We start from the raw sequence: 26,658 nt of genomic DNA on the forward strand, positions 1-26,658 counted from the left end.
GAACAAGGCCCTTGTGGAAACTGTGTCGTTCTCTTAGGGAACCCCATGGGTCACAGGTGATCTTCCTGGGGCCCCATGTAACTTTCAGGAAAGGCAAGAGGGCAATCAGTCATAGGTACACCCAAAGAGAACCAGGCACAGAGGTTACTCCTGATCAATTAACATTGGCAACACAACAAGACAGTGTAAGGTTGAGGGTTGGTCCTTGTTCTCTGCCTTTATTCACACTGATCTATGAACTGTGACGCAGCAGCTAAACATCTGTCTTTTTAACTCTCTGTGAGCAGAACAGCGCTCCATAATACATATCTGAAGGTTGCATTCTCTTAAAGCCAGGTTGGGGTTCAAACTTTCAGAAAGGAACACACAGCAGTAAAGCACCTTTTGTAAAGCATGCAAAAAATTCCCAGATTCAGTATCTGACATTTTGGGTTATATCCAGCCAAAGTCTACTCAGAGGAGGCTTGTGGAAATTAAGGAACCTAAGTTAGATATGTCCATTAATTCTGATGGGTCTACTCTGAGTAGAAGGAGCACTGGATAAAACCCTTTCAGTTAAAAGGACAAAGTGATGAGAAAGACTGTCCCCACCTGGGACCTTAGAGAGTTGTTGCTGCTATTCAGAGGAAGCCAGTCTTCGCTAACCTGCCATAATAACACAAGAACCCTGCTGGATCAGGTCACTGGCCCATATAGCACAGCATCCTGTGCTCACAGTGGCCACCCAGATGCCTCAGTGGGAAGCCTGGAAGTGGGATCTGAGAACTGCATCACTCTCTCCACCTGTGGTTTTCAGCAACTGGTATTCAAAGCACTACAGAGCACAACAACTGCGGTTAGGAGTCCTCCAAATGTTTTGGACTACAAGCCCCATCCACATGGCTTTTTGGTGGGGAAGTGAAGACCTTTGCTATTGGGACTCATAAATTCAAGGCAGGCAATCATTGAAATGAAAAGGAAATAAAGCCCAGGGCTTGATATGCTGCACTGTTCCCTGCCTGTGCTAGTAAAAAGCCTTCTCTTCCCGTCTTTGCCCCCCTGCCACTGCCTTGCTCCAACCAGGCCTCCCTCTGCTGCTTCACTAATTCCTACCTCCACCTCCTCCTGCTGGCTTCAAGGCGCCCGCCTTCAGCCAGGCTCCCGCTAAATAGCCCATTAAAGAGAAAAATATTCAGATGTGCATTTCACCATACTGGCACCCAGCAGCCGCTGACTTTGTTATTTAGCGGGGGAGCTTTGGATGGTGAAAGAACACATTTAGGAGCCTTAGGAAAAATAAAATTTCAATGAAGCATGGCAGCGGCGATGAGGCCTATTTGCGGGGGAAAGGACGGACTCTTTCCTGCGCTTGCTCTCGCTCCAGACTTTCTCTCGGGGTACAGCAAATGATATGGCATTTGGATTACTCCGTCTGAATTGAATTTTTAAACTGCCCCCTCGAGATACAATGCTGAGGAAAGACATTAGCCCGTCAAGCGGCAGGGGGAAAGAGAACAAAATCCGACGGCTAAAAATAAAACGAGAGCTTTAGCGGGAAGAGGAAGGCGGGGTGTCAGAGGCTGGCTGTGGACAGAAGCGGGCTGGCCGCATGAGCGACTGGGCCATTACCCAGGAGGCTTCGGCACTTGAGAAATGCCAAGCCCACATGGCTTCCCCTTTCTGCTCCATGAAAACAGCCACACTTCAGGCAATTCTTAGCCCTGAACTGGGAATTCAGGCCCCTGAATCTTTACTTTCTTCCAGAAGTAGATGCTGAAGGTTCTATAGACAGTACAAACAGTTCAGCTGCTCCCCGCTCCATCTCCAGGCAAAGAAGATGCTAGGTTTGCAACAGGAAATTCTCCTCCGCTTCCCCCAGTGGGAGACTATGGAAATAGGCAAGCCAGGGGGAAAGACCATGGCGCCTGGTCTAACAAAGGTCTCGAGTGTGATGGCATCAAAGACCAACAGATTACATGACAAGATGGAAGGGGAGACTACTTTTGTGGGCAATCTGCTACAAGGGCTGATAATCTGGAAAAACACACCAGTGTGTAAAATGAGGGGTGATCAGATGAGAGACGTTGAGAAGAAAGGTGTCAAACTTTCTGCAGCTGATGAAGTGGTGTCACAGAACTTGCTTTATGGCCCAGCCTCTCTCTCTATTTTCATCCTTCAAATCTATCCAATAAGACTGAATTCATTCTCCCTTGCTGCCACTTCACTCTCTCCATCTCTGCCTAGTTCTCCATGACTCACTTGACCACCTGTGATGTCTTTCGCTAGCTCTGCCATCACCTGCTCTTGGTCCCTCTAAGTACGGTAGGTTGCTTCTGTGCTCAAGACATCATCCAACTCTCTTAGCACTGCATAAATGCCAACCCAGCCGTAGTTTACAGAAAGCACTTGAGTTTTAGTGGAAGGTGGCAAGAGAAAGTCTGCTAAAGTGCTTGGAGTTTCTGAAATATGATTTCGGGGTGGGGGGAATATCTTACAAAAAAGACCCATTAGCTCTTAGTTTGGCAAAAACCACCCTGACAGCTATTAGGTTGCTATCTAGGCAAACAAGACATCTGGTGTGTATGTGTGAATGAGAGCAAGAGTAATGAGTAATGTTGGGAGCCAAAAGGGCTTTTCCACAGGAGCTCAATAATACCTGTGAACACTCTGACCAGTTGGATGAATAACCACAAGCAGCTTTGACAGAAAAAAATGGCCCTGTCTGATAGAATGGCAGGTATACATACAAGGCAGCTTAAAAACTAACGTTCCATATGCACTCCTCTTCCCATGAATGCAGATGTCCATTTCCCCAATACATGCATGCACTGCATTTTTTCTGGAGTGAGGCCTCTGGATGTTCCCACTCTTCAAACATGAGGACAGCTATATTTTTTAATTGCAGCCTTCAGGTTTACTTTCCTACAGCTACACCAGTGAAATGGATTTTAGTATCTTGAATACACTGCATGTTTGACAATTTGTTTTTAAATCTGAGTGACATAAAACATTGCTTTTCTATTTTTCCAATTGTGAGAAGTAGGGACTGAGAAGTGCAATAAAGGGAAGGGAAAGAGCCGAGCAGGGGGAAACAGGTGCACAAAAGGGGAGACACTGGAGTAGCCTGGGCTACATCCTTCAAGGAGCTGAGTCATGGAACTTGAGGTGTGGGTGGTGTCTGGGATCCCTCCCATCTCTTCAAAAAGTGTCCTTCCTCTGCGCCCCCGTGCTGGCTCCCCTCTACTTCATCCAGGCCAAAGGGCCACCCCTGCCCTCGCTCTTACCTCTGGGTTCCTCAGCCTGTTTGGCAAGCTTGCGCAGGGCGGCGGCAAAGCTGGAAGAGGGTGCGGACTGGACTGACAAAGTGCTGTTGGCTGCCGGGCTGCCACTGGGCACAAGGGAGGCATTGAGAGGAGATGGGGTCAGGGGGCTGACGGTGGCGGTGGTCCGGGTCGCTGTTGAAAGCATTCCTAGAGAAGGTGACTTTGGCTCATGGCTCATGCCTGAAACAATGAAAAGAAGAATTGATGTCACTGGGAGAGAAGGAATCAAGTCACATCATCCCAGAGAGAGTCAAACCTGGCACTGGAATATAACACGCAGGGATAAACGGTTGGGACAGGACCAGACAAGGGTGATGGGCTGGAGTACAGAGGAGAGGTGGCAATTATGGCTACCCCAGAGCACTCTGCATCTACCTACTGGGGGAGCCCCCAAAGGCTTTACATCGGCAAATTTTTGCAGTTGCGGAAGACAGAAGGTAGGTGGACAGAGAACTGAAGGAGTGGAGCTGGACAGGAAATCCAAGGGTTATTTGTGCTACTGTGTTTATACACACATGGCATCTAGGGTAACCTATTGTTTCCTACCCTGTCCAGGAGAAAATGTGCTAAATTTTTGCAGTGGTAAAGCAGTGGTGGAAGGCTGCTCAAATAAACTACTGTATTAAATTAGCACATCTCTTTGCTTTATTGGAAGAAAGGGAAAGCTGGGAGAAGAATGGAGCAGCACACCATAAACCAGAGCTTTCCTAACTTTTCATGTTTGTGACACACTCTTTAGATCTGCATCATTTTGCAACACACTAATTCAATTTCACTAGCAAACCAGATTAAATCAACCCCTTTCCAGGCCCGGGAGGAGCACGGGAAGCGTTTGTGTGACACACACTACACGCTGCAGCCGACATACTAACGTGTTGCAACACACAGTTTGGAAAGCTCTGCCCTAAACCTTTGTTCTGGGACTCAAATCAAAAGACACTCACCCATTCATTTGCAGAGCCAATTACAGGACCCTAACTTATGCTAGATCTGCTTCATACCTGCAGGCTAGCACACCGCCATATACCCAAAAATGCAGTATAAGCAAACAGATCACGGGGGGGGGGGGGAGAGATTCCCCTCTGGGACAAGGTGGAGCACACCACCAGGGGCAATGAGAAACAACTCCACCCCAGCAGAAATTGTTGCAGCAGGGATTCATTTTGTCTCTCTCTTTCCCCCGTTCTCTCTCTCTCTCTGACACACCTCATCATAATAGATCCACTGGTGTAGATCTGTGATAGGTAGCCTTCAGGCTTGTTTGTAGGATCTCTCTTTTCTAGATCTCTTGAGATCCACCAAGTAGAGCCTGGTACAAAAAGACTTGCCGTTCAAATTCAAGAATTCTGAGCCCAGGAATTTGTGCTGGAGTACTGGAACAGAACTGAACCCACAGTTCTTCCGCTTACACACACACACACACACACACACACACACAATCCACTCCTGGCCTTTTCTCCATTTCAGCAGTATAATTTAAGGCAGTGATGATGGGAGTCATTTTCCTGCTGCTATCGTTTAATAACTGGTAGGTCAGAAATCCTTGCCAATCTACTGCACACTGTTCAGAGATCTGTCCCAAAAGATCCTAATCTATCTCCTGTGCATTCCTGGTGTAGATTCAGTACAAGCCAGGAACTATGTGGTCATCCCTTCGGATCCAGTTTGTCTAGGCTGCCCTCTAGAGGCTGTAAGAATACAAATCCCACTAGCCCCAGCCAGCACAGATGTGACTACAACTCCCATCAGCCCCAGTCAAGCACAAGTGTGCCAGTTGGGGCTGATGGGAGTTGCAGTCCAAACATTATGGAGGGCCCCGGCTTGGCGAAGGAGGATCTAGGCATATTCTAATTGAAAACACAAAGGGAAAATGTCAATCTCAGGTATGCACATAAATACATGGGCTTGAGGGCAGCATTGGTAGGCCAAACAGAGCCCTCCTGCCCCTAGACCCATTGACTGTTGTCTCATGGGTGTCTAGGGTTCTGCAGACTTTCTCAGTAGAAAGGATGTGCAGGGCAGGACTGAAGGGATAAGAAAAATCTCAGTGGCTACATCCCCTGAGAGAAAATGTCAAGAAGATGGAAGCTTGCAATATCTGCTTCTTTTGACAGCCACACTCTCTCCCTGGCTTGGACACAAAGAGCTCTCTCCCTCTACCCCACCCTGAACACACACACACACACACACACACACACACACACCTTTCTTTCTCTCTCTCAGGCAGATTAGTAAAAGAACCCAAGAAGAAAAAGGTTGAAGCTTAAAAAGAGCTGTTCACAGGATCTCAGCCGGAGGCAAGAGAGCCGCAAGTTGCCAGGAACAATCTGCCTGCGCGCACACAAAAAGCCCTGAACCTTTTCAGAACGCCCCCCCCCCCGAAATAGAAAAGGGGGAGGCGGGGGAGGGGGAGAGAACCCAGAAGAAATAAATCAAAGGCCGCCACAGCACAGGCATCTACAAGCATCACTCCCCCCCCCATCTCCTGCGAAGAAGAACTGTGTTAAGGAAATCAAAGCACTGACATGGTCCGGGCCTGAGGGTAGCTCAGGGTTTCCCCATCTGTTTACAGAGAATGGAAGGAAAAGTTAGAGTGAAGAGAGGCTGGCTTGAGGGTGCAGTTTCTGCAGGGCATTAAGGGGTTCAGAGAGCATGCTGGGCAGCTCAGGAAGCTTTGGTGTGGGACAGCATGCTGATGCCGCCTAGCGTAGCCATGTTAAGGTAGAAGGGAAGGAGGCAACGCGCCAAACCAGTAGGTGCCATATTGTGTGTATGTGTTCAAGGGATTGTGCTGCCATGTGCTCTGAAACCATGATTTCCATGGTCTCTTGGGTGGACCAGTACACTTGCAGAGTCCAAGACACTCTGTTGGCACACCAGAGCCCTAAAAACAGACTAGCACTGTTTGGCTCTTGGGCCATTAGGCAAAATGAAAAGAAACTGCAAGTAAAAGAAATGACTCTATGTGCATCAATGCCCTGTGTATTCAAGTCTATGCACACATATCTGGCATCTGGAGACCTGACTTGGTCGCCTCATCCCCTCCCTAGATAAACACTTTGACCAAAGGAATCTCAGAGGAGGGAGAGACACAAGAACTGTGAACACTGCTGGTGAAGGGGATCTTGCTGGAACTGAAGGAAACTATTGCGGCAAAGAAAAGATAGTAGTGGAGGCTGAAGTCAGGGCAGCTGCGATGCTCCCATGCACTTAAAATTGCATCACATGACTGCAAAAATGAGTTTGTGCCACAGTATCTCAGCAGTCATTAAAATTCTTCCTAGCCCTCATGAGCTGTAGTGAACAGGTCGGAGACACAGGCTGCGCTGGTGAAATCACAGGAGCCAGGGAGCTGCCCCAGCTAATGAAAGGGCATGAAGGCTTAAACTTTCTTCCTATTTTTGGTATCTTTTGGAAATAGAAGGAAATTGTGCAATATCAGCTAACAGAGACACATTTGCACAATTTATGGTTATTTGTGATGATGATTTTTCTAAAGAATATGCAGGGGGGCACACACCGTCCTGCCTTGGCCTCTGATAGATCTCTGTTTTTAATACAGAACTGCCTTTGCCTGGATGCAGCTCCAACGTCAATCAAATAGCAACTGCCTGCAGAAAGCAAGCTGCTGTCTCTGGGCGAAGCAGCTGGTCAGGGATAAGGCAGCCTCACATGATCTGCAGCACCCATGTCTGCCTGTGCCCAGTGCAGGTCCTCCCCTATCTATTGACTGCAACCAAGTCTGCATTGATTCAGGAGGCTGACCCCCTTCCATGTCCTCTGCACTGCCAAAGGCAGAGCGCAAATGGTAGATTATCGAGCGAACCCCTTTAGCCTACAAGGAGTTAGCAGGAATTAGCAGGAACCGAATGAATGCTCAGCTGAAGGGCTGCCTTACAAGAAAGCCATGCTCTCCCCTAACCTCTCCAGTGCTGAATGTGGGCTGTGACACCCCTGCCCTAGGACTATGCTTCTTGGGGAATGGAAGAAGGAACAGAGAGAAAACCCTTCAGGCACTTGGAACTGTCTCAGGAAACACACACACACACACACACACACACACAGAGAGAGAGAGAGAGAGAGAGAGAGAGAGAGAGAGAGAGAGAGAGAGAGAGACCTTGCTACTTATGCCCTGAAATACACTACCCCATTGCTTCATCACTTCCACAGTTAAAAGGGGAGGAATCAGACCATGGGAAGCATTCTGAGAAAAGGCATAAAGAGACTCCTGCAATGGCCACTCGGCCAGAGTTGGTCCCTGTCAGCTGTGAAGCTAGGTGGGTGAGGGGAGGGGGAACAGAAGCACATGCACCTTGCAGGCTGTAGGGGTCCCTTAATTAGCACTTCTGTAATGAGTCTTCAAACCAGGTGATATCCCCACTCTCTGCAATCTTAAGTCAATTTTAAATGGGGTCAGGGGCAGTCACAACTGTCCATGGAAAGTATACTGGCCTGGTCTGGCTTCCACCCCATATCCCAGCACAGTGCCCACACCCCACCCAGGCAATCTCTCTAGATTGTAGGCTTTTCTCCCATAAACCATCCCCATTCGCTAACAAAGCTCATACCTACTGTATCCCCATATGCTGCTTCAGATCTGGGGCACCTAGAGGTGGGTGCTTGGGATCTCCTAGGCAGAGCGTCTCTTCCTAAACTCCCTCTCTGGCACCATTCTACACGCAAAGCGCTCCCCCCTCCTGCCCCACAAGCCTTATGATGCTCTTCACCATCCCGGCACCAGAATGTCAGAGCCGCAGCAGGCTCCCGCCTTTGAAAAACAGGCACTGCTGATGTCGGGTCACTTAAAATAGAATTTCAAATGAGCAACTTCATTAGCATGGCTAAAATTAGCATCGCTCTTCAGCTTGTGTTGCAGGGTGAGGGGTGGGAGGGTCCCCCTGGCACGGGACTGTGACGCAGGGGAGGCAAACAGAGGAGGGAGATGGAGAGGACACAGGCAAAGGGACTCTTTCCCCCCTTGCATCTAAAAGATCACATCCCAAAGCAAATGAAGCAAATCCTCAGGACTTATTTCTCACTGTGGATCAGCGATACGGCCAACACACTGGGTCACCGAGGGGTAGCTTTTCTTCCGTAATGTTCATACAGCAAAACAGCAACACAACTGCAAACTTTCTCTTCCCTTGTTGTTGTTCAGTCGTTCAGTCGTGTCCGACTCTTCGTGACCCCATGGACCAGAGCACGGCAGGCACGCCTATCCTTCACTGCCTCTCGCAGTTTGGCCAAACTCATGTTAGTAGCTTCAAGAACACTGTCCAACCATCTCATCCTCTGTCGTCCCCTTCTCCTTGTGCCCTCCATCTTTCCCAACATCAGGGTCTTTTCTAGGGAGTCTTCTCTTCTCATGAGGTGGCCAAAGTACTGGAGCCTCAACTTCAGGATCTGTCCTTCTAGTGAGTGCTCAGGGCTGATTTCTTTGAGAATGGATAGGTTTGATCTTCTTGCAGTCCACGGGACTCTCAAGAGTCTCCTCCAGCACCATAATTCAAAAGCATCAATTCTACGGCGATCAGCCTTCTTTATGGTCCAGCTCTCACTTCCGTACATTACTACTGGGAAAACCATAGCTTTAACTATACGGACCTTTGTCGGCAAGGTGATGTCTTTGCTTTTTAAGATGCTGTCTAGGTTTGTCATTGCTTTTCTTCCAAGAAGCAGGCGTCTTCTGATTTCGTGACTGCTGTCACCATCTGCAGTGATCATGGAACCCAAGAAAGTGAAATCTCTCACTGCCTCCATTTCTTCCCCTTCTATTTGCCAGGAGGTGATGGGACCAGTGGCCATGATCTTAGTTTTTTTGATGTTGAGCTTCAGACCATATTTTGCGCTCTCTTCTTTCACCCTCATTAAAAGGTTCTTCAATTCTTCCTCACTTTCTGCCATCAAGGTAGTATCATCAGCATATCTGAGGTTGTTGATATTTTTTCCGGCAATCTTACTTCCGGTTGGGGATTCATCCAGTCCAGCCTTTCTCTTCCCTAAAGACGCTCATTTCCTGGAGTATTTCCGGGATGCAGAAATGTTCACAACCAAAGAGGCCTTTCACAGGAGCACTTTGGGATGCACCCTAATCTCAGAAGTAGAACATCTGCCTTCTGTGCAGAAAGTCCCAGGGTCAGTCTTGGGAATCTCAAGACCTGGTTGGGAAAACCTCCTTGCCAGAGACCCAGGAGAGCCACTGCCAGTCGGTGTAGACAACACTGAGCTAGAAGGACCAGTGGTCTGACTCAGTATGAGGCAGCTTCCAAAGTGAACAGGAAGGGAAATGTTCATTTACTAGCAGTGGTGGCCAGTGCCCCTTTGAACTGGTAGGCAGAAGGCAGGGAGCTCAACAGTAGGTGGCACCTGAGCCAATGACAGGCAGAGTAATTCTAGTTTTGTCCTCCTCCTCCCTAATGAATTCTACAAGGGCAGCACTGAGGCTAAGGAGGAGGAGGCTGGTAGGCAGTGACACCCCATGGACTGGTTAGAAGTAAGAGATCAGGGAGGTGGGGGCTGCCTGACCTTGGTGGGGCAGCACCCTATTCACCTTAATGGACCAGCCTCCACCGCTTCCTGTCAAACCTTCCTTTTGAAAATAGTGACATGAAGGTCGTCAGACTGCAGAAACTTGTTAACAAAGTTATGAATATTGCTTTGCAACACTGTTCCAGCAGTGTTGGAAAGCATATATACTGTATACACATTGCCTTTAAACTATTGACAGGTCATCTGCATGCCCTTACTCTGCAATGTTTCCAGAATAGCAAAACCAAACCCGCCTGCCTTTAAAAAAACAAAAACAAAAACCCACCTCCACCACAACAACCAATGATTCCGTAATGAAATCCAGAGTAGGGAGATGGTGGAGATGGCCACAAAGGCTGCATTTATACATTTATAACATTCTGATACCACTTTAAACAGTCATAGCAAATTCCGCAAGGAATTCTGGGAGCTGTAGGGTGTTGTTGTTGTTGTTGTTGTTGTTGTTGTTTTTATAGGTGCTGAGAGTTGTTAGGAAGCCTCTATTCCTCTCACAGAGCTACAATTCTCAGAATGGTTTAATAAGCAATCCTTTCCCACATGGAACTCTGGCTGGGCCTTGCTAGCTGGGCCCGATGGGACTTGTTGCCAAAGACATTTGGAGGTCACTGGTTTGGCAAAAGCTGCAAAATGACTAGTGGCTTCCGGTATCCATCTCCCCCACTTCAGCCACTTGGGGCTTTGTGTAACCTGCAACTGCCATACAGCCACTGCATTGCCCATTAGGCACGGAACTCAACATCTTGACAATCACACCTTTCATCTTGTCTCTTTTAATCAAGCTCCTAGGATTCAAGACTGGTTTCTAGGCCTCAAGACTTGCAGGTTTCCCAATATAATGCCTAGCAAAACCTTAGATGTCAGAGAAGATGTCTGAGCAGGATTACCTCTGTTCAGTGTGTGTGTGTGGGGGGGATTCAGGGTCGTGGCAGCCTCCCCCCTTTTCCCTGCGATGAACAGGAGTGCACAGATTATACAAAATAAGCAAACCTATGAAGAAATGCTTGACTTGCGTTAACTTGGCTGTGTCAGCTTTCTGTGGCTCCCAGAATTTATTTTACAAGCTCCTGTAGGCTATACACAAGCTGTGTCTTCCATGCTGCAGATGTTCTGCTGTCTACACCGCAGGGCTGTTCTTTATCTGCAGCCACATGGGCAGGGAGCTTTAGCAATGTAGTTTGTGCTGAGATGGCAAATTCTGAAAGGAGCAATCTGATTCCACACAAAGTGTGCCCATGTTAAAAGCAAACAAAACACCCCCACCCCTGGATGCCCAGAGGTGCTTTCATTTTGGGCAGGAGATATGGGGCACTGCAGTTAATTGATAGAAGAGCCAGAGTGGCAGAGAGGCCATGCTCTGCAGACAGAGATGATGTACCGGTATATATCTGGATGGAGATTGCTGAGAGGCAGCCACCTGACCAGGCCTGTCAGTGGGAAAGGAGGGGGCACTTCAGTGTCAATTAAACTTTGCTGTGACCACCTTCGCCCTCCCTTTACCCACCCCACAACCCTGGGAGACACTGAACTTGATCTTGGCCTCTTCTGTTCTGCCCTCATTATACAAGCATCTATTAAATCAGGCGCTCTCAGCCACTGACAGGGCTCTTGCCTACACGATCAGGCTCATGTAAATTAATTCCAGTAACAGCTGGGAATAAAAGCTGTGCATGCAGGTCAGTGATACAAAGAGCTAGTGTGCACATGGGCAGAGACTCTCTCACTTTGTTGCCAGACAAGGAAAGCAGGGGTGTGTGTCTGGGAACAGAGTCGGTTCCTATACAACTCTTTGGAGATTGTTCTAGCTCCTCAAAATCATTGTCTTGTGTAAAACAACCATTGACTATTATCTTTGCAATCAGGCTTTAGCTGCAACCTTTTTAAAAAGATATATATATACTTAAAAAAAACACAAAAATACTAGAGTATATAAACATGTATGCATTTGAGCATGTACAGATTGCCCTTCACTCTCTCTCCTCTGAGTAACCACAATCGGCACCCTCCCCACCCCCTCTGCTTTTAAATACACTGCTGCGACTATAGAGAAGAGCATCCAGGGCAAAGGGCAAGACTTTCAAGCCTGCTTTGCAATCAGCCCTCTGCCCTCATCCAATCCTTTGCAGAACAATCAGAGCACAGGTCAGGTCAACAGCAGTGTCTGAATTCAAACTTAAGACATCAAGCATTTTATCTAAATGGATAATTAAGAAGACTAAACAGCTTGTGAAAACTGTGCTGCCTGTTTTGCTATGTGTTGGGCAGTCTGGGAGAAACCTCATGCTCCTGGTTACAAGAATCCAGGGCCAGCCAGGATAAGATGCACCACTCCTTTAGATCAAAGTACGATGCCATTGTAGCAATCTCCCAAACTGCTGCAAACTGACCCCGGGATTTCCTGCTTAGTGTAAGTTTGCTGTCCATCTTTAAAATGGAGATAAGACCTTGCAAAACCATGCACCTTTCGGACAACTTTAAGGAGAACCAAGTGTACATATTTCTGAGCCCTTCTCTCTCCCCTGCTCCGTCTCCCACTTTCCTAAAATCGATGGGCAGCCAGTTCTCCTATTCAAAGAGACCAATCTGTTGAGTTATGTCTCCCTTAGCACACAACCACCATCCTAGGATAAATGGTTCTGATGGCAACACAAGTATCTTCTGAAAACGTGTATAAAAAGCAAGCTTCTTCTACTCCATTAAATATGGTATCTGTGTGTCCCCCCCAACCCCCCTCCCATAAACGGCTCAAGAAGCATTACTTATCAGTGCTCTGCTGGCCTCCTGCGGATTCCGTAATTACCGCTGCCTTTCATCTCCAGCGCTTTGCAGACACCAGGCTCTGGGCCTGCTACTTTGGTGCTCTGTAATTACTAGTTAATAGCTCAGATGAATTTTCTGCAGGTCCCTGTTCAAGCGCCAAATCCAGCCCTCCTTTTCCCCTTGACAACCCCCTTTGGGATAATTATACCTTGGAAAGCAGAGCTCAGCAGGACCCCCCCAATTCAGCTGCAGGCCCGAATCTCCTAATCACCCCTTCTTGGTAATTTTTCATTACTGGAGAAAGAAATGTTTGTGAACAAATACAGGACGCCCCTGTGCCACGGGCACCAGGGGTCTCTCCCTCTCTCGTCTCTGTGAAGACATGTCTCCAGTGTTCCCCAGGAACAAGCTTGCCCTCAGGGGGACTCAGAGCGGCTTCCCAATGCCCCAGACACTCTCTCTGCATGCTCATATGCGCACAGAGATGCAGCAGCTCACGCAGAGAGCAGCTCATGAGGCTCAGCTGATCCCTGTGGCCTGAGACACCTCATAATGCACTCATTCTTTCCACTGCTGCCAACATGTTCCCCAGCTTGGACGCGGAAATGGCATTCAGCCCAAGGAGGGCAACAGAAAGCAGAGTGTGATGCAACCTCTTTTTGCAAAAGGTTGAATCATCAACTGGAGGACAAGTTGGAGGGAGAGAGCTTGAGAAGGGCAAGGGGAGCCTGCAGCACTTTTTTTGGGGGGGGGGGAGCCCTTACATGAACACCAAAACCTAAAACTGCTCAGAAATGTCTTATTTGGTCAGGGTTAAATAACAGCTTCTACCTTGGGGACTGCAGTTTAATAGACGAATGGAGAATTCGCAGGTAGAAAATAAACCTCAACCCTTGCATAGGACTACAATTCCCGGGATGGGCACCATGTGACAGTCAAGCAGGTTGAAATACAGTTCTAAAATATGTAGTATAAAAACGCTGGAGGTGATGGGAATTACTTGCTCCTTGAGAGTGCCATGGCTCCACTCCAGGCTGCCTCCAGAATCCCCAGGTATAGGGATGTACTGTGTGATAAAAGCATCCAGGAAGGGAGTGCGGGGGGAGATCAAAATGCAGTGTGGAATGATAAGACTATCAATGATTATCTGTCACAATGGCTATGTTGTTCTCCACTTGCAAGGCTTGTTTCTGCAGATAAACATGCATAGGACTGAGCTGCATGCAGTGAAAATTCTGTAGCACTCACTCATATCACTGGCATCTCATTCCCTTCCTATCTACTAGTCACGCTGGCTATGTTCCCTCTCCACTGTCAAGAGGTGATATGCCTCTGAATACAGTATCAGCTTCTTGGAATCACAGGTGAAGAGAGCACTGTTGTGCTCAGGTCCTGTTTGCAGGTTTCCTACAAGCATCTGCTTGGTTACTGTGAGAATAGGATGCTGGACCAGATGGGCTGTGGGCCAGATCCAGCAGGGCTCTTCTTATATTCTTAATGCTCATCTTTTTTCTCAGCTAAATATATTTTCATTCAAAAGGGAATCCTTTATTTTTGACCTATTGTTTTCAAAAAATTCAGAAATCCTCAAATCTCAAGCATCTGTCCTGATTTTGGTGATGCCAGGAGTTTCTTAATATGGGAAAATGTTTCTCACAAAAGCTCTTAAACAGAGTGGCTCTGTATGCAATTCCCCGAGTCTATTTACAAGTCAAGCAAAAGTTTCTAAAATAGCTCACTTTCGAGTCCCTGCCTCGGGCAAGAGCCTCTGCTCAAAGCACCAAAGTTATGTCCACCCAAGACACATCTATGCTTTTCCACGAAACCCTGTTGGGAAAAAAAGCTAGGAACCAGTTTGTCTGCTTTGTTTCCACCCATCCACAGTTTATCCTTAGACCAAGAGGTGTCAAAACCAGCTCCCAGGCCAGGCATAGGCAACCTTCGGCTCTCCAGATGTTTTGGACTACAATTCCCATCATCCCTGACCACTGGTCCTGTTAGCTAGTGATAATGGGAGTTGTAGGCCAAAACATCTGGAGAGCCGAAGGTTGCCTATGCCTGTCCCAGGCAATGGCACTACATTTGCCAACTGAGATTCCTCTTTTTCTGTACTGTGGGCTTGTTAAACTGCTGCTGCACTCCACCCCAGAAACAGCTGCACCCAAGAAGGTAAATAGAGTGAGCAGCCTGAACTAGGTGCTGCTTCTTTTTCGTTTCAGAAAATCAAGCAGGACCCATTCTCTCCCCTGCAGGTATCCTAAGGATCCAGAACAAAGCCCTTTCATCAGATAAACTATCTATCTCAGAAGTCCTCCAGGTGCAAAAATTGAAGCTGTCACGGTGTGTAAGTGGAAACATGTTATGAGATGCCCATGGAAACAGAGGGGGAAAGCACAGTTGAGAATCCAGGAAAAGGGAGGAAAGGTGAACAAACAGAAACAGTGGGATGCGTCAGACACAGATTGGCAAGGTAGGGAGAAGGGATCTGCAGGTCTATATCCAGGCAATAACATTTGGGGCATGGCTTCTAAAGCTTTTTATTTTAAAAGGCTTAAGATACTAGCTCTCAATTGCTGAAAATGAAACAGCATTTCTGCTAAAGATATAGCTGTCAGGTGAAAGACATAGTAGGGTGGGCAGCAGATAGAATTTTGTTGGTTATTAGCATCTCTTCCAGACTTCCTCATTGCCCCTCCCCATTTTTCTCTTGCCCCCATTATTTCTTCCTTTCCCCAGTATTGTTCTATGATTCTTCCCTGCAGAGGGTGGCGCTGTGGTCTAAACCACAGAGCCTAGGGCTTGCCGATCAGAAGGTCAGCGGTTCAAATCCCCACAACAGGGTGAGCTCCCGTTGCTCAGTCCCTGCTCCTGCCAACCTAGCAGATCAAAAGCACATCAAAGTGCAAGTAGATAAATAGGTACCGCTCTGGGGGGGGGGGAGATAAACGGCGTTTCCATGTGCTCTGGTTCACCAGAAGTGGTTTAGTCATGCTGGCCACATGACCCAGAAGCTGTACACCAGCTCCCTCAGCCGACTGGACCTAATGGTCAGGGGTCCCTTTACCTTTACTGCTTCATAAGATTCCCCCAATGCATAAAAAAGTTTTGAGAAAAATCCTTTTTTTGGAAAACAAAATCATAGAAAGCTTCTAATTAATGCACTGGCACTTAACAGTGTTCACTGCTATAGTTATGATTTCTTTTTAAATGTACTTTCCTGGGGTAAAGTTTTTTTGTTTTTGTTTTAATGCCCATAACAGACCTTAGAATTCTGCTGGGTAGGACAGTGGTGGAGAATTGTATTTCATGAAGGTCCCAGATGTCAACCATCTTTCCTTGAAGGTAAACACTCAATTTTGTAGCACAGCTGAGTTCTCAATCTATGAAGTGTGTGTGTGTGTGTGTCCGTGTCCCCAGAGCCTAATTCACCAATCCCCAAACCTGGCCTAGGAAACTAAGGGCTGTATTCAGCTAAGATATACTCAGAGCAGAGACACTAAAATGAATGAACCTACATTTGGTGTGTCAATTGACCTTAAAAGGTCTACTCTGGGTAGGGCTAGGACTGGCTACAACCTCATGTTTGGGAACCAAGACAGAAGTGTTTGCACTAGCTGAGCCACATTGCACTTTGTTCTCTATCTGTCACAGGCAGGGACAGAAGCCCAGACGAAGATTTAAGTGTAACTCAAAAAGCTTGCCTCCTTTCACACCACTTAAGAATCTGATTCTAATAAAAGGCATCCACTTACCTAGTTTTTGCTCTCACTTGTTTTCTGGGACCAGCAGAACACCACCCCTCTCCCTGCCCCCGCCTCTTCCCTGTTGCACATCCTTTCCATCAGCCAAGGACCAGCTTTGTGGGAGGCCTTCCCTGCTGTTTGAACGCCAGCCTGCCAATTTCCACTCTTTCTGCTGCTAGCCTGGCCTTCTTTCTCCCCCACCCTCTCAACCAAATAACAGAAGCTCTTTCCCCTGCAGCGTTATCTCAAGCAGGAACAGCACTTAGCTGCTTGAGGCTGCAGGGCTAACTCCCCCTCCTTCCCTCCCTTCCCCTCATCCAGCATGCACAAGCCCAGCCCCTCTCAAGGAACAGAATTCAATTAATCTGCCAGAGAGACACCCACCTCCAAAAAGGCAGTGCGGTGAGAGTGCTCTGTGGGCTAATCGAATCATGCCCATTCAATTAAGCCACCCAGGAAGAATGCATGGAGATCAGCTGAGGCTGTGGGGACTGAGAGTTAGGCAAAGCTTTTTAAAGAGAGCGTGAGTGAGGAGGAGTGTGTGTGTTTTATAGAGAAGCAGCCGTTTTACAACTATGATCCCAAGGCAGTGAATAATTCATAAAAAGAGAGAGAGGGTAGAGATGGAGCCTAGCACTCACCCACCTGCAAGTTCTACACACAACCAATCCTCAGCACAGAGGAACAAGGATTACTTAATGGGCAGAGAAAAAGCACTCTGCACATCCTCAGAGGTACTTTTGTTCATATTCTGCTTCACACTTTCCAGAAATAATCAGAGTTCTACCTTGGGATTCATTTGCATTAGAATATTATGGCTGGTTTATCACTGGAAGTGTGTCTAACCAAAGCAGGGTTGGGTCAACGGGAGTTTAGTTTGGCTTGCCCATGGAAAATCCACGTTTTAAGCATAACAGGAATTGAGGTGGTCCTGATAGTTATGGGCTTTTGGAGCTAATCCTGTCCTCTCTGGCAGAAGGATGTGGCCAGTGTGGCTCCCCCCCCACTTGCTTCATACAACAGAATATGGGACAGACACTTCTCAGCAAAGCATCAAAGAATTTATCCATCCTGAAAGGGAGGCAAGAACCATACAGAAACAGGACTCCCATCACACCCAAGCTTGATGTAGGAGTAAATAGGTGCCACAGACTCCACCTAGATATAATTCTTTTAAAATGTATAGGAACCTTGGACTCAGTATAAGAGAGATACATCATTGCTTCTTTAATGGTGCTTGGTGCACAAGCTTCTGAGTTACACAGAACTCTTCAACAACTAGAATAATAAATATTGATGGTAATAATAATAATTCAAATAAGCTACAAATTCAAATAGCAATGCAGTGTCTTCATAGCATCTTAAACCACCAGACCGCCAGAGACCCCAAAGCCAGCAAATCACACAACCCAACCACAGGCAGGAGTGTCTAAATTCAACCCCAAACAGTTCACACTTGCATTGTGTTCTCAATCACTGGGAGCTGCAAGTATAAAGCTGGCAAGGACATAGCCAGTGCCATCACCCCTACCACTCCAAAGTGCCAGCAAAGCAGCTGCCTTGTGGCTTCAGTTAAGTAGTGACATGCAGTAAGATTTTACACACACACACACACACACACAGAGAGAGAGAGAGAGAGAGAGAGAGAGAGAGAGAGAGAGCCGTATGCGTTTTAAAGCAATAACTATTTTTTTAGATTTACCAGACATTGGACTGATGGGAGGCATCTTTCCTTTTCTGCCTTCCAGGTCTGTCTTCCAAGAGACCTGGAAGTCATGCCTGAGTGTCTGGTTACAGTCCAGGATGGAGGCTTTGACCTGCACTGCCCTCCAGCCATCTGCGAGGGGCATCAGAAGTGACAGCCAAAACCTTCCCTTGTGACTCCCAGATGCTCCTGCAGGTCAAAAGGCAGCTGTAGCTGGCTGGGCAGGAGGCAGCTTTGCCAAACGGGAAGGGGACAAGCCGTGGATTGCTCAGCCTGGCTGATTTCTCACTTCAAACAGGCCTGCACAACTTGTGACATACTAAGACAGTGTTCCTCGTATTCCTTTATTTATGTTCATTAAAAAAAAAATGCTATTGGGCTTGGGGAAGCCCAGCCCAAACCACTCATGAAACAATGGCAGAGCATTCAGAGATTCATACAGCCAATTGTGCAAGATCTTGTTAAATAATAATAATAAAAAAGCGTGCGGACTGCAGCAGCAACAGATGGGCACATCTGAAGGAGCATCTCCTCTGCTGGTTTGGGTAAGGCAATCAGCAGCCAAGGAACTGCTTAAGAGCATAAGTAGAGTCCTGCTGGCTCAGGCCAAAGGACCATCTAGTAGTGCAGCATCCCGTTCTCACAAAAGCCAACCACATGCCCTAAATGGAATGCCCAGAAACAGGATCTGACTGCCACAGAAACTCTCCCCATTTGTGATTCCCAGCAACAGGTATTCAGAGGCAACATATATGTGGCCCTCAGAGGTCCACAGTGTGTGGCTCATGATGAGGATTTCTCATTACAAGCTGTATCTGCTTCATACTTTTATTGTGGTGGTTTTATGGTTTGCTGAATATTCATTAATTTTTTTGTTTTATTTATTTCAATGTATTTATATTTTATGTATTTATGCATCCTGTCCTAGGATATTATGAGTGAGAAGTGGGTAAGAAATACAAGAAACAAGAAAACAAACAAACCCAAAAACCATATGCACATCTCTCTCAAATTGGGGTGGGATAAGATGGCAGGTCACCCCGCCAAATTCAATTGGGGGGGGGGTAGATAGCTAAAAACTGGAAGACAGAGGAACTACCAACGATTGAAGAATGGCAGATGAAAATGATGGACTATATGGAACTTGCTGAGATGACCGGGAAACTCCGTGACCAGAGGGACGACGCAGTGGGAGAAGAATGGAAGAAATTTAAAATGTATTTGAAAAAATATAGTAAGATTGAAATTTAGAAAGAACTTGGAAGAAATGTTAGACTGCAGATTTAGAATTATGTTAAGTGTTAATGAAATGTGAAATAATGAATTAAGTAAATAATTTAAGAAATAGATAAGACTTTTTTTGGAAAATGTGGTTGGACAATTTAAAGAAATTACTAAAGATGAAGGACAATGAACGCAGGAAGGGTAGACGTGAGGAAGTCTAGCAACAATGTTAAGGAAAGAAGCAGCTTTTAAGAAATAATTTTTTGTTTTTCATTTTTGTATTTTGTAGTTTGTATAAGTTTTTGTTTTTGAGGTGTTTGTAGTTGTTGTATTAGTTGATATTATATGTTTGTTGATGTTTTGAAAAATTAATAAATTCAATGGGGGGTGAGAGGGGGGGAAAGTGCTGGGTTAGTGGGCTCTGCATTCACCCAGGTCTCAACTTGCAAGGGAAGGAAGGTTCCATCTGCCTTTGGGTTCCTGCCCACCCCCACATTGGACTTTGGTTCTATTTCCAAGTGTTCTATTCCCCCCACCACAACATAATTAAGGCAAATGCAGCCATCCACCTGACACATATGGATATCTCCTAAGAGTTCAACAATCCTATTTTTGGCACCTCTCTGGAACAACCAATGCCAGGTAGGGAAGTCGACAAGTATCCAGTAGACCACACTAGGATGCTGGTGGGTTTTATTTGGCTAAATGGGTTGCAACAGGTTGCCCAGGACCTACTGGGCAAGCAAAATACAGCCTGCTGGGGCCACTTTTGCCCTGACTGGCTTGTTCTAACAAAAGGTCAGTCCAGATGCAGCTCTTTATCAGTGGAATAAGAACATTCTACAGTGTTGCAAAAGTTGTTTGGCTAGGACCTTAGAGTGGTGTTATCCAGCAAGTCCAGATCTATCCTACTCCACTTGCAAAATGAATTTAACATGTTGCAAAGCATGAAGAGGAGCTGAGCTGCTTCTTATTGCACTGTGCCCTGACCTAGCAAGCACAGCTGGTTAGGGAAAGGTTATTCTGCTCCAGTGATTCTTTCTTCCTATGCAAAGTTCCACCTGGGTAATGATTCTGAAAGGAAGAGACAGGCATGGTACTAAAAACAGGTCCAGTATCTGAAGTCCACAATGCCTGCTGGGCAGTTGGCACCCTACTCGTGTTGATGACTGTGGGGCTAGCAAGGGGTTTTAGCACTGTGTCTTAGTCTGCTCTCTGGAGGCGCCCTAAAAGGTACTCCACGGTTCTCTCTCATGAGCCAATTAGGTTCAACATCTTCTCCTGCCCTTTGTTTTTCTGTCCCAACAGATGCAGTCTCTTCATTAAACTGTCCGCAACTGACATGCAAACAGATGCATTTCCAGGAAAACCACACTCCGCCCTCAACTTTCCTTCTCTAACATACACAGCAAAAAAATACACACACAGGTGTTTTTCTGTCCAAGGCTGAGAGCTCTTTGTTTTGGCAGGGCTTCTCAGTATGTCTAGATTATTATTTCAGAAACATTTTCAGAGCTTGTCGAGACTGACCCAAACTGACCCAGGGGGACTCCTGAAGCAATCACACCCTTCTCACTTCAGATCAAACCCCATCATTACCCTGGTCATTTAAGTTTTCTCACCAAACTGCCCTACACCACCGCCCCGCCCCCCCCATACTCCCAATAAATGCAGCCTTGCAAAATGCAAAGGATTGCTAGACTTGAAAAGGTTAAAGGTAAAGGACCCCTGGATTGTTAAGTCCAGTCAAAGGCGATTATGGGGTGCGGTGCTCATCTTGCTTCAGGCCAAAGGAGCCAGAGTTTGTCCACAAACAGCTTTCTGGGTCATGTGGTCAGCATGACTTAACTGCTTCTGGTGCAACGGAACACTGACAAAAACCAGAGTGCACGGAAACGCCGTTTACTTTCCTGCTACATTGGTACCTAGTTATCTATTTGCACAGGTGTGCTTTTGAACTGCTAGGTTGGCAGAACCTGGAACAGAGCAATGGGAGCTCACCCCATCGTGCATATTCAAACTGCTGACCTTCCGATTGCCAAGCCCAAGAGGCTCAGTGGTTTAGCCCACAGCGCCACCCTCATCCCAGCTACAGCTGTAAATTGTTCTAGCAAACAATAGTTACAGGACATTGCCCATCTTCCCAGTCCACCCCAACACAGGGTTTCAGCCAGGCCCTCAATTCTAATTTCAGTACCAGTGTTCAATCATGGAAGGTGACTTCTGAACAAGTACAACAGGAGTAGGATCACTGCTGTCTTTTACTAGACACCTTGCTTCTCAATCTATCAACCAGAGCTGGGTGCTAAAGACATAGTTAGAAATAAAGACCACCTGAGTAGTCCTGAGCCTAAAAATGTGTTTTCAGTACTATAACTGAGCTCAGCTCACATTTCCTTTCACACCAAAGTCTGCTCCTGGATGGCTTTCTTCATTTTGGCAGCTTAATTTAGGAAGAAAAAGTTGATTTGTTGACAAAACTATTTGGGAGTCAGAAACCTTTGTTGTGAGTCACCAAGAGAGGTTCCAACCCACCTTCTGCCCACCCTGATATAAAGAGCGTGCACCCCCTTAATACGCTGACCACTGCCTTTCTTAAAACACGCTCAAGCACTGTGTGGGAACAGCTCTGTTTCCTGAGCATGTTTTATTTGTGGTGGAGGCTAGATGTTTTGCAAAAATGAAAATGAAGCCTCTGGGCTCCCAAAGAAGAGAATGGGGGGGGGGGGCACATGGCAAAATCACAAAGGGGACTCTCCATTCAAACTCACCTTCAAAAGGCAAGCAGCAGCCCAGAATTTCCCCTCACAACCAATGGAATCAGAATCATTCTCCGGCACCTCTCTCTCTGTCTCTTTTGGCAGAGGCGGCCCACACAGAAGAGGGCGGGGTTTCCTGCTTGTGTCCCCTGCCAAAAACCACCTGCTGATGCTGCAAGACACACCCTGGGGTGCCAGATAATTCCACCCCTCCCACCCACTCCTGTTCTTTCCTGTGCTGGCAGTCCTGGGAAGAAAAAATAAAAAAGGGCTGACCGTCTCTGCAGCAGTTAGACAATGCTGGCCTCCTCTCTCTCTCTCTCTCTCCATTTTCTGGAAGGTTTCCTGGGCCCTGAGCACAGCAGGCAGAAATCCAACAGATGAACTTCTCCGCAGTGCTGAAGTGCACTTCTGATAAAACAACTTCCACCTGACACTTTGTAGAGGCACAGGACAGAAAGAGGTGACAGCCCTCTGTCATCACCTTGCCATTCTGGTGGATTTACACAGTGCCCAGCAAGACCTCTAAATGAAACACATATAGGAATTCAGGAATCTGCCTTATATCAACCTATTCACATAGCTAACCCAGGACTGTCTTGTTCTCCAGCTGGTCACAGCTTTTCAAGGTCTCTGGCAGAGCGAAGTGTTCCCCATCACCTGTACCTGATCCTTTTAACTGGAGATACAAAGGGCCTGGACCCAGGATCTTCTGGGCACAAAGCCCTCAGCCATGGTCCCTTCCCAGGTAGCAATCCTTTGTGACTCTATGTTCTTCTCTGCCTATACCCTTAACACAACCCAAACAGGATTTTTTTGCGGCTTTTGTGCACTTGCCAACTCCAGAGGTATCTGAGCCCTTCCAGAGCCAGGATTTCAGCTAGCCAAGCCAGCTATTTATTTACTGAAGTTATAAACCCATGTCTTTTGGGGTCTAGCAGCAGACCCACAGGGCATCTTACCTCTCTCCAAAAGAAACTATGTTAAATTGCCGGTAAATGTTTGTCACAAGTTCATCACAGCAGCCCTGCAGCTAAAAACCTCTATCTGAAAAATGCCTTCTAAAAAATCTTAACCACAAGTTACACCTGTATCCTACTATTCCTTTTAAGGAACTCAAGGTAGCCTACAAAAGTTCTCCTCCACCCTTACACTGTCATATTAAACACACAAGAACCATCTTTTCATACATATTATAGGTGACCATTTTAGGTTGTTTTTATCTTTGTTTTCAGTGCTTGCTTCTGCAAGTCACTTTGAGTTTACCTTGTGAAAAAAGTGACTTACATGCGTAAGTCATCATCACTGCTGTCACCATTCTGGGAGCTGACTGAGGTCAGGCATCACCTCTTAGCCTAAGGCCACACATATGAGTTTCATGACTAAGGGTGCCTCTAGATTGTCAGGAGAGATTCAAGTACATACTGGAAATGTAGGTTTATCCATTTAAACATGGATTAAAAACTCTCTGTGGCACAAGGGAAGGGATGGGAACTTCTGTGGGCCTCCACACACACTCCAGCCAACATGGCCAATAGTCAGGGGTGATGGGATTTGTAGTCCAGCAACTTTTGGAGTGCTACCTTTTTCCCACCACTGCTCTAGCCCGACACATGGACTTTTGTGGGTTAGGAAAGTGGTGGAGAAATGTACTGAGAAGTGCAAGATGAACAAATGATTGATAAGAAGATGTGTAAACACCCTGCAAGAAGTAAGAACAATGGCCCATTTAGTCCAGCATCCTGTTCTCTCAGTGCTTAGCCAGTTGCCTCTGGGAAACTTGCAAGCAGGATTTGAGCATAAGAGCACTCTCCTCTCCTGGGGTTTCCAGCAACTGGTATTCTGAACCATTACAGCCCCCCAATGAATGTCTGTTGTGGTATAACTGCCCAGCAAACAAATCAGAATGAACGTTCAATGAATATCAAATATGATTTAACTTCCATGCTTAATAAACAGGTTATCTGGAGGAGCCCTGAATGGGGATTTAAACCCAGGTCTGTGGATGTCCCAAAGAGCAAGGAAAAGACTAGGTGATTGCCAAAACCCAGGAGGCTGCTAGTTAAACAGAACTTTCCTTCAAGGCAGGTTTTCAAAACCAATTAAGCGGAAGCGTGTGTGTGCGTGTGTGTGTGCGCACACGCACACAAACACACACACTGGAAGAGTGATGTAACTGTAATTTGGTATTAATCCAGTGAAGTTGATTTGTTTATTGCCTTTGTTCATCACTTTTTGCAAAGAAGTCTCAAAGCGACTTACAAAAATATGTAAACAAAAAAGTAATTTAAATAAATATTTAAGCTACAGAAAGCTGATTGTTCCCTACAACAAATAAGCAGGAGAGATGAAGCAAGAAATATATGCACCACCGAAGGAAAGATTATGAAGTGAATGCATTTTCAAGAAAGATCAGTGCCTACAAGCACACACACACACACACACACACACACGGTAGCAGTATGTGTATCTCACCATGACCATCACCAAGATGTCGGAAAAGTAAAGGACCTCAGCAACAAGGTATACTTGTGGCAGGCACTTTGACCAAGATACGCTGTATCTCAGAAGCTGTTTTGCAGATTGGAAGATCTTACAGGTTCACTCTCAATCACGAGCAGGGCAGAGAGTCCTTAAGTCAGGATTCTGAGGTCTGACATTCTATTTTCTGCCATTGCCTTGGCCTGCCTTATGCACAAAAGTGGCTTGCCCTTTTACACAGGGCAGAGTGCAGGTGGGTGGGAAGGGACCACAATGGACTCCAGTGTCAGTGAACTCATTTACAAAGTCTGTCAAAACAGTGTGAAGTTCTCTTGGAGAGAAGCTGCCTTTTGCCAAGGAAGGGGCAAGTGGGGTTGCTTCTTCAGGCATACTGTACTGAGTACGGAGTGTAAGTCAGGTGTTCATCACCTTATCAATTCATGAAAAATGCCCAAGGCAGAGATTAAGAGTACAATATACTACAATGGACTCCTATACAAACCCCATAAGCTGCCTGAGAGCGGTAGGTCCCAGAATTCTCATAGACTCAAACAACTCCTGGGATCTTGTCTCAAGCGTCTAAAAATGCAAACAGGATTGTTGCGGGCTGCAGGCGCATGAATGAGAAAACCTTCCTCTTCAAGCTCCTCCGCTTTGTGGCATCATCTCATTCCTGGGGGCACTCTCTATGCCACTGGCAGCGCCCGACAGGCAGTTAGCTCCCTTGGCATTGCTGTGCCTGGCGCAGGTGTGTTCTACTCCAAGACACCCCCCCTCACCCGACAGCCGGGCCTTTGAAGAGCCCCAAGCGTGTTTGTCAGCACTTGCCTGGCACTGCTGCTGAGGCAGGCGCCACACACGCCCCGTGTCTTTGCCCTCGGCGGGAAACTGAGAGCTGGGAACCTGCCATCTTCTCCCCATCTGTTGCTGATGATGCTGGCGGGTTTCTGGCAAGGGGGAGCTGCCCAGAGCAGCAAAAGCAGAACCTGCCTGCCTGCCGAGTGAGCTGGTGGGTGGGTTGCATGTGCGTTTGGAAGGGGGTTTGGAAATAAACCAAAACAGGCAAGCAGCAGGCGAGGACAAAGGCAGACTGAAACGTGCATATTATACCCAAATCCCCTTGGCTCTGAAGAACTGCTTAGGCTGAACTCATATGCAGGGCAGTGGAGTGCAGGTCTGCTGGTGAAGAAGGTGGGTCCCTCCTGGGATCAAAGCAGTACAAGGAGAGGCGCTTCCACTGCCTCAGGAGGACATGGAAGAAGCAGAGAATTCCTAGAGGGAAGTAAGAATGTATGTGTTTTCTTGCAGGGGGTGGGGAGGAGGGGAACACAGAAAGCTGTCATTAGTCCATCTGGCTCAGTGTTGTTTGCACTGACTTGCAGTGGCTCTCCATGGTTTTAGATGGGATGTTCCCTGCCCTACCGGGAGACACTAGGAATTGAACCAGGAACCTTCTGCATGTAAGGCAGGTGCTCTGCCACTGACCTATGGCAAAACAATACGAGGAAAATAGGAAGCTGTGTTATACATAGCTCAACTACTACTCTAACCAGTTCAGTATTGACTGTACACTAACTGGCAGAAACTCTCCAGGGTTTCACACAGGATTCTCTCCCAGCCCTATATGGAGATGCTGGGAATTGAACCTGGGGCAACCTGAATGTAAAGCAGGTGCTCTGCCACTGAGTTACCGCCCTTCCCCTGGGTCCCAATAAAGCTTCCTGCTACAGAGGCTCAACAGGTGTCCAGATACAGACTCCATGTTTATTGCTCACTGGCTACAGGGCACAGAGCTGCTACTGGCACATGCAAAAGTTTCACTGAAAACATCAAACTGCGTCTCATACTGGAGGCAGTTCTAACATTCAGCTGCAGGTCACTGAGTGGAGAGATATCAGAGAGATATAACATGTCTGTGTAAATCACTGGTTGTGATATTTGTGCATGGGAACAGTCACCCCCCCCCCTTAGTTCAGCTTACCTAAGAGTCCTTGCTGGATCAGCCCAAAGATCTTGCCTACTCTGGCCTCCTGTTTCTCAAGATGGCTAGCCAGATGCCTCCGGAAAACTCACAAGCCAAGTATCAAGGCAAGCGCCAGCCATGGTTTGCCCCTCCCCCAAACACCAGAGGTTTGTAG

At 47.0% G+C, this 26,658-nt stretch overlaps 1 protein-coding gene across 7 annotated transcripts in view; it reads right to left on the reverse strand.

The window, feature by feature from the left end:
* GSE1 (Gse1 coiled-coil protein) overlaps nucleotides 1-26,658 on the reverse strand; it is a 385,949-nt gene that overhangs the window by 54,889 nt on the left and 304,402 nt on the right. For 5 of the 7 annotated variants that reach the window (XM_033156928.1, XM_033156934.1, XM_033156930.1 and 2 more), the window contains one exon: nucleotides 3,264-3,482. The exons of 1 other annotated variant lie outside the window; for it this stretch is intronic. In XM_033156928.1, coding sequence (XP_033012819.1) covers nucleotides 3,264-3,482 — 219 coding nt within the window. Of the gene's footprint in view, nucleotides 1-3,263; nucleotides 3,483-16,360; nucleotides 16,465-26,658 lie in introns of those variants that run through there. One more of the 7 variants, XM_033156933.1, reaches the window with a different exon arrangement.

This window comes from Lacerta agilis, chromosome 8, assembly GCF_009819535.1.
Source record: "Lacerta agilis isolate rLacAgi1 chromosome 8, rLacAgi1.pri, whole genome shotgun sequence".
In the NCBI taxonomy this organism is placed as follows: domain Eukaryota; kingdom Metazoa; phylum Chordata; class Lepidosauria; order Squamata; family Lacertidae; genus Lacerta; species Lacerta agilis.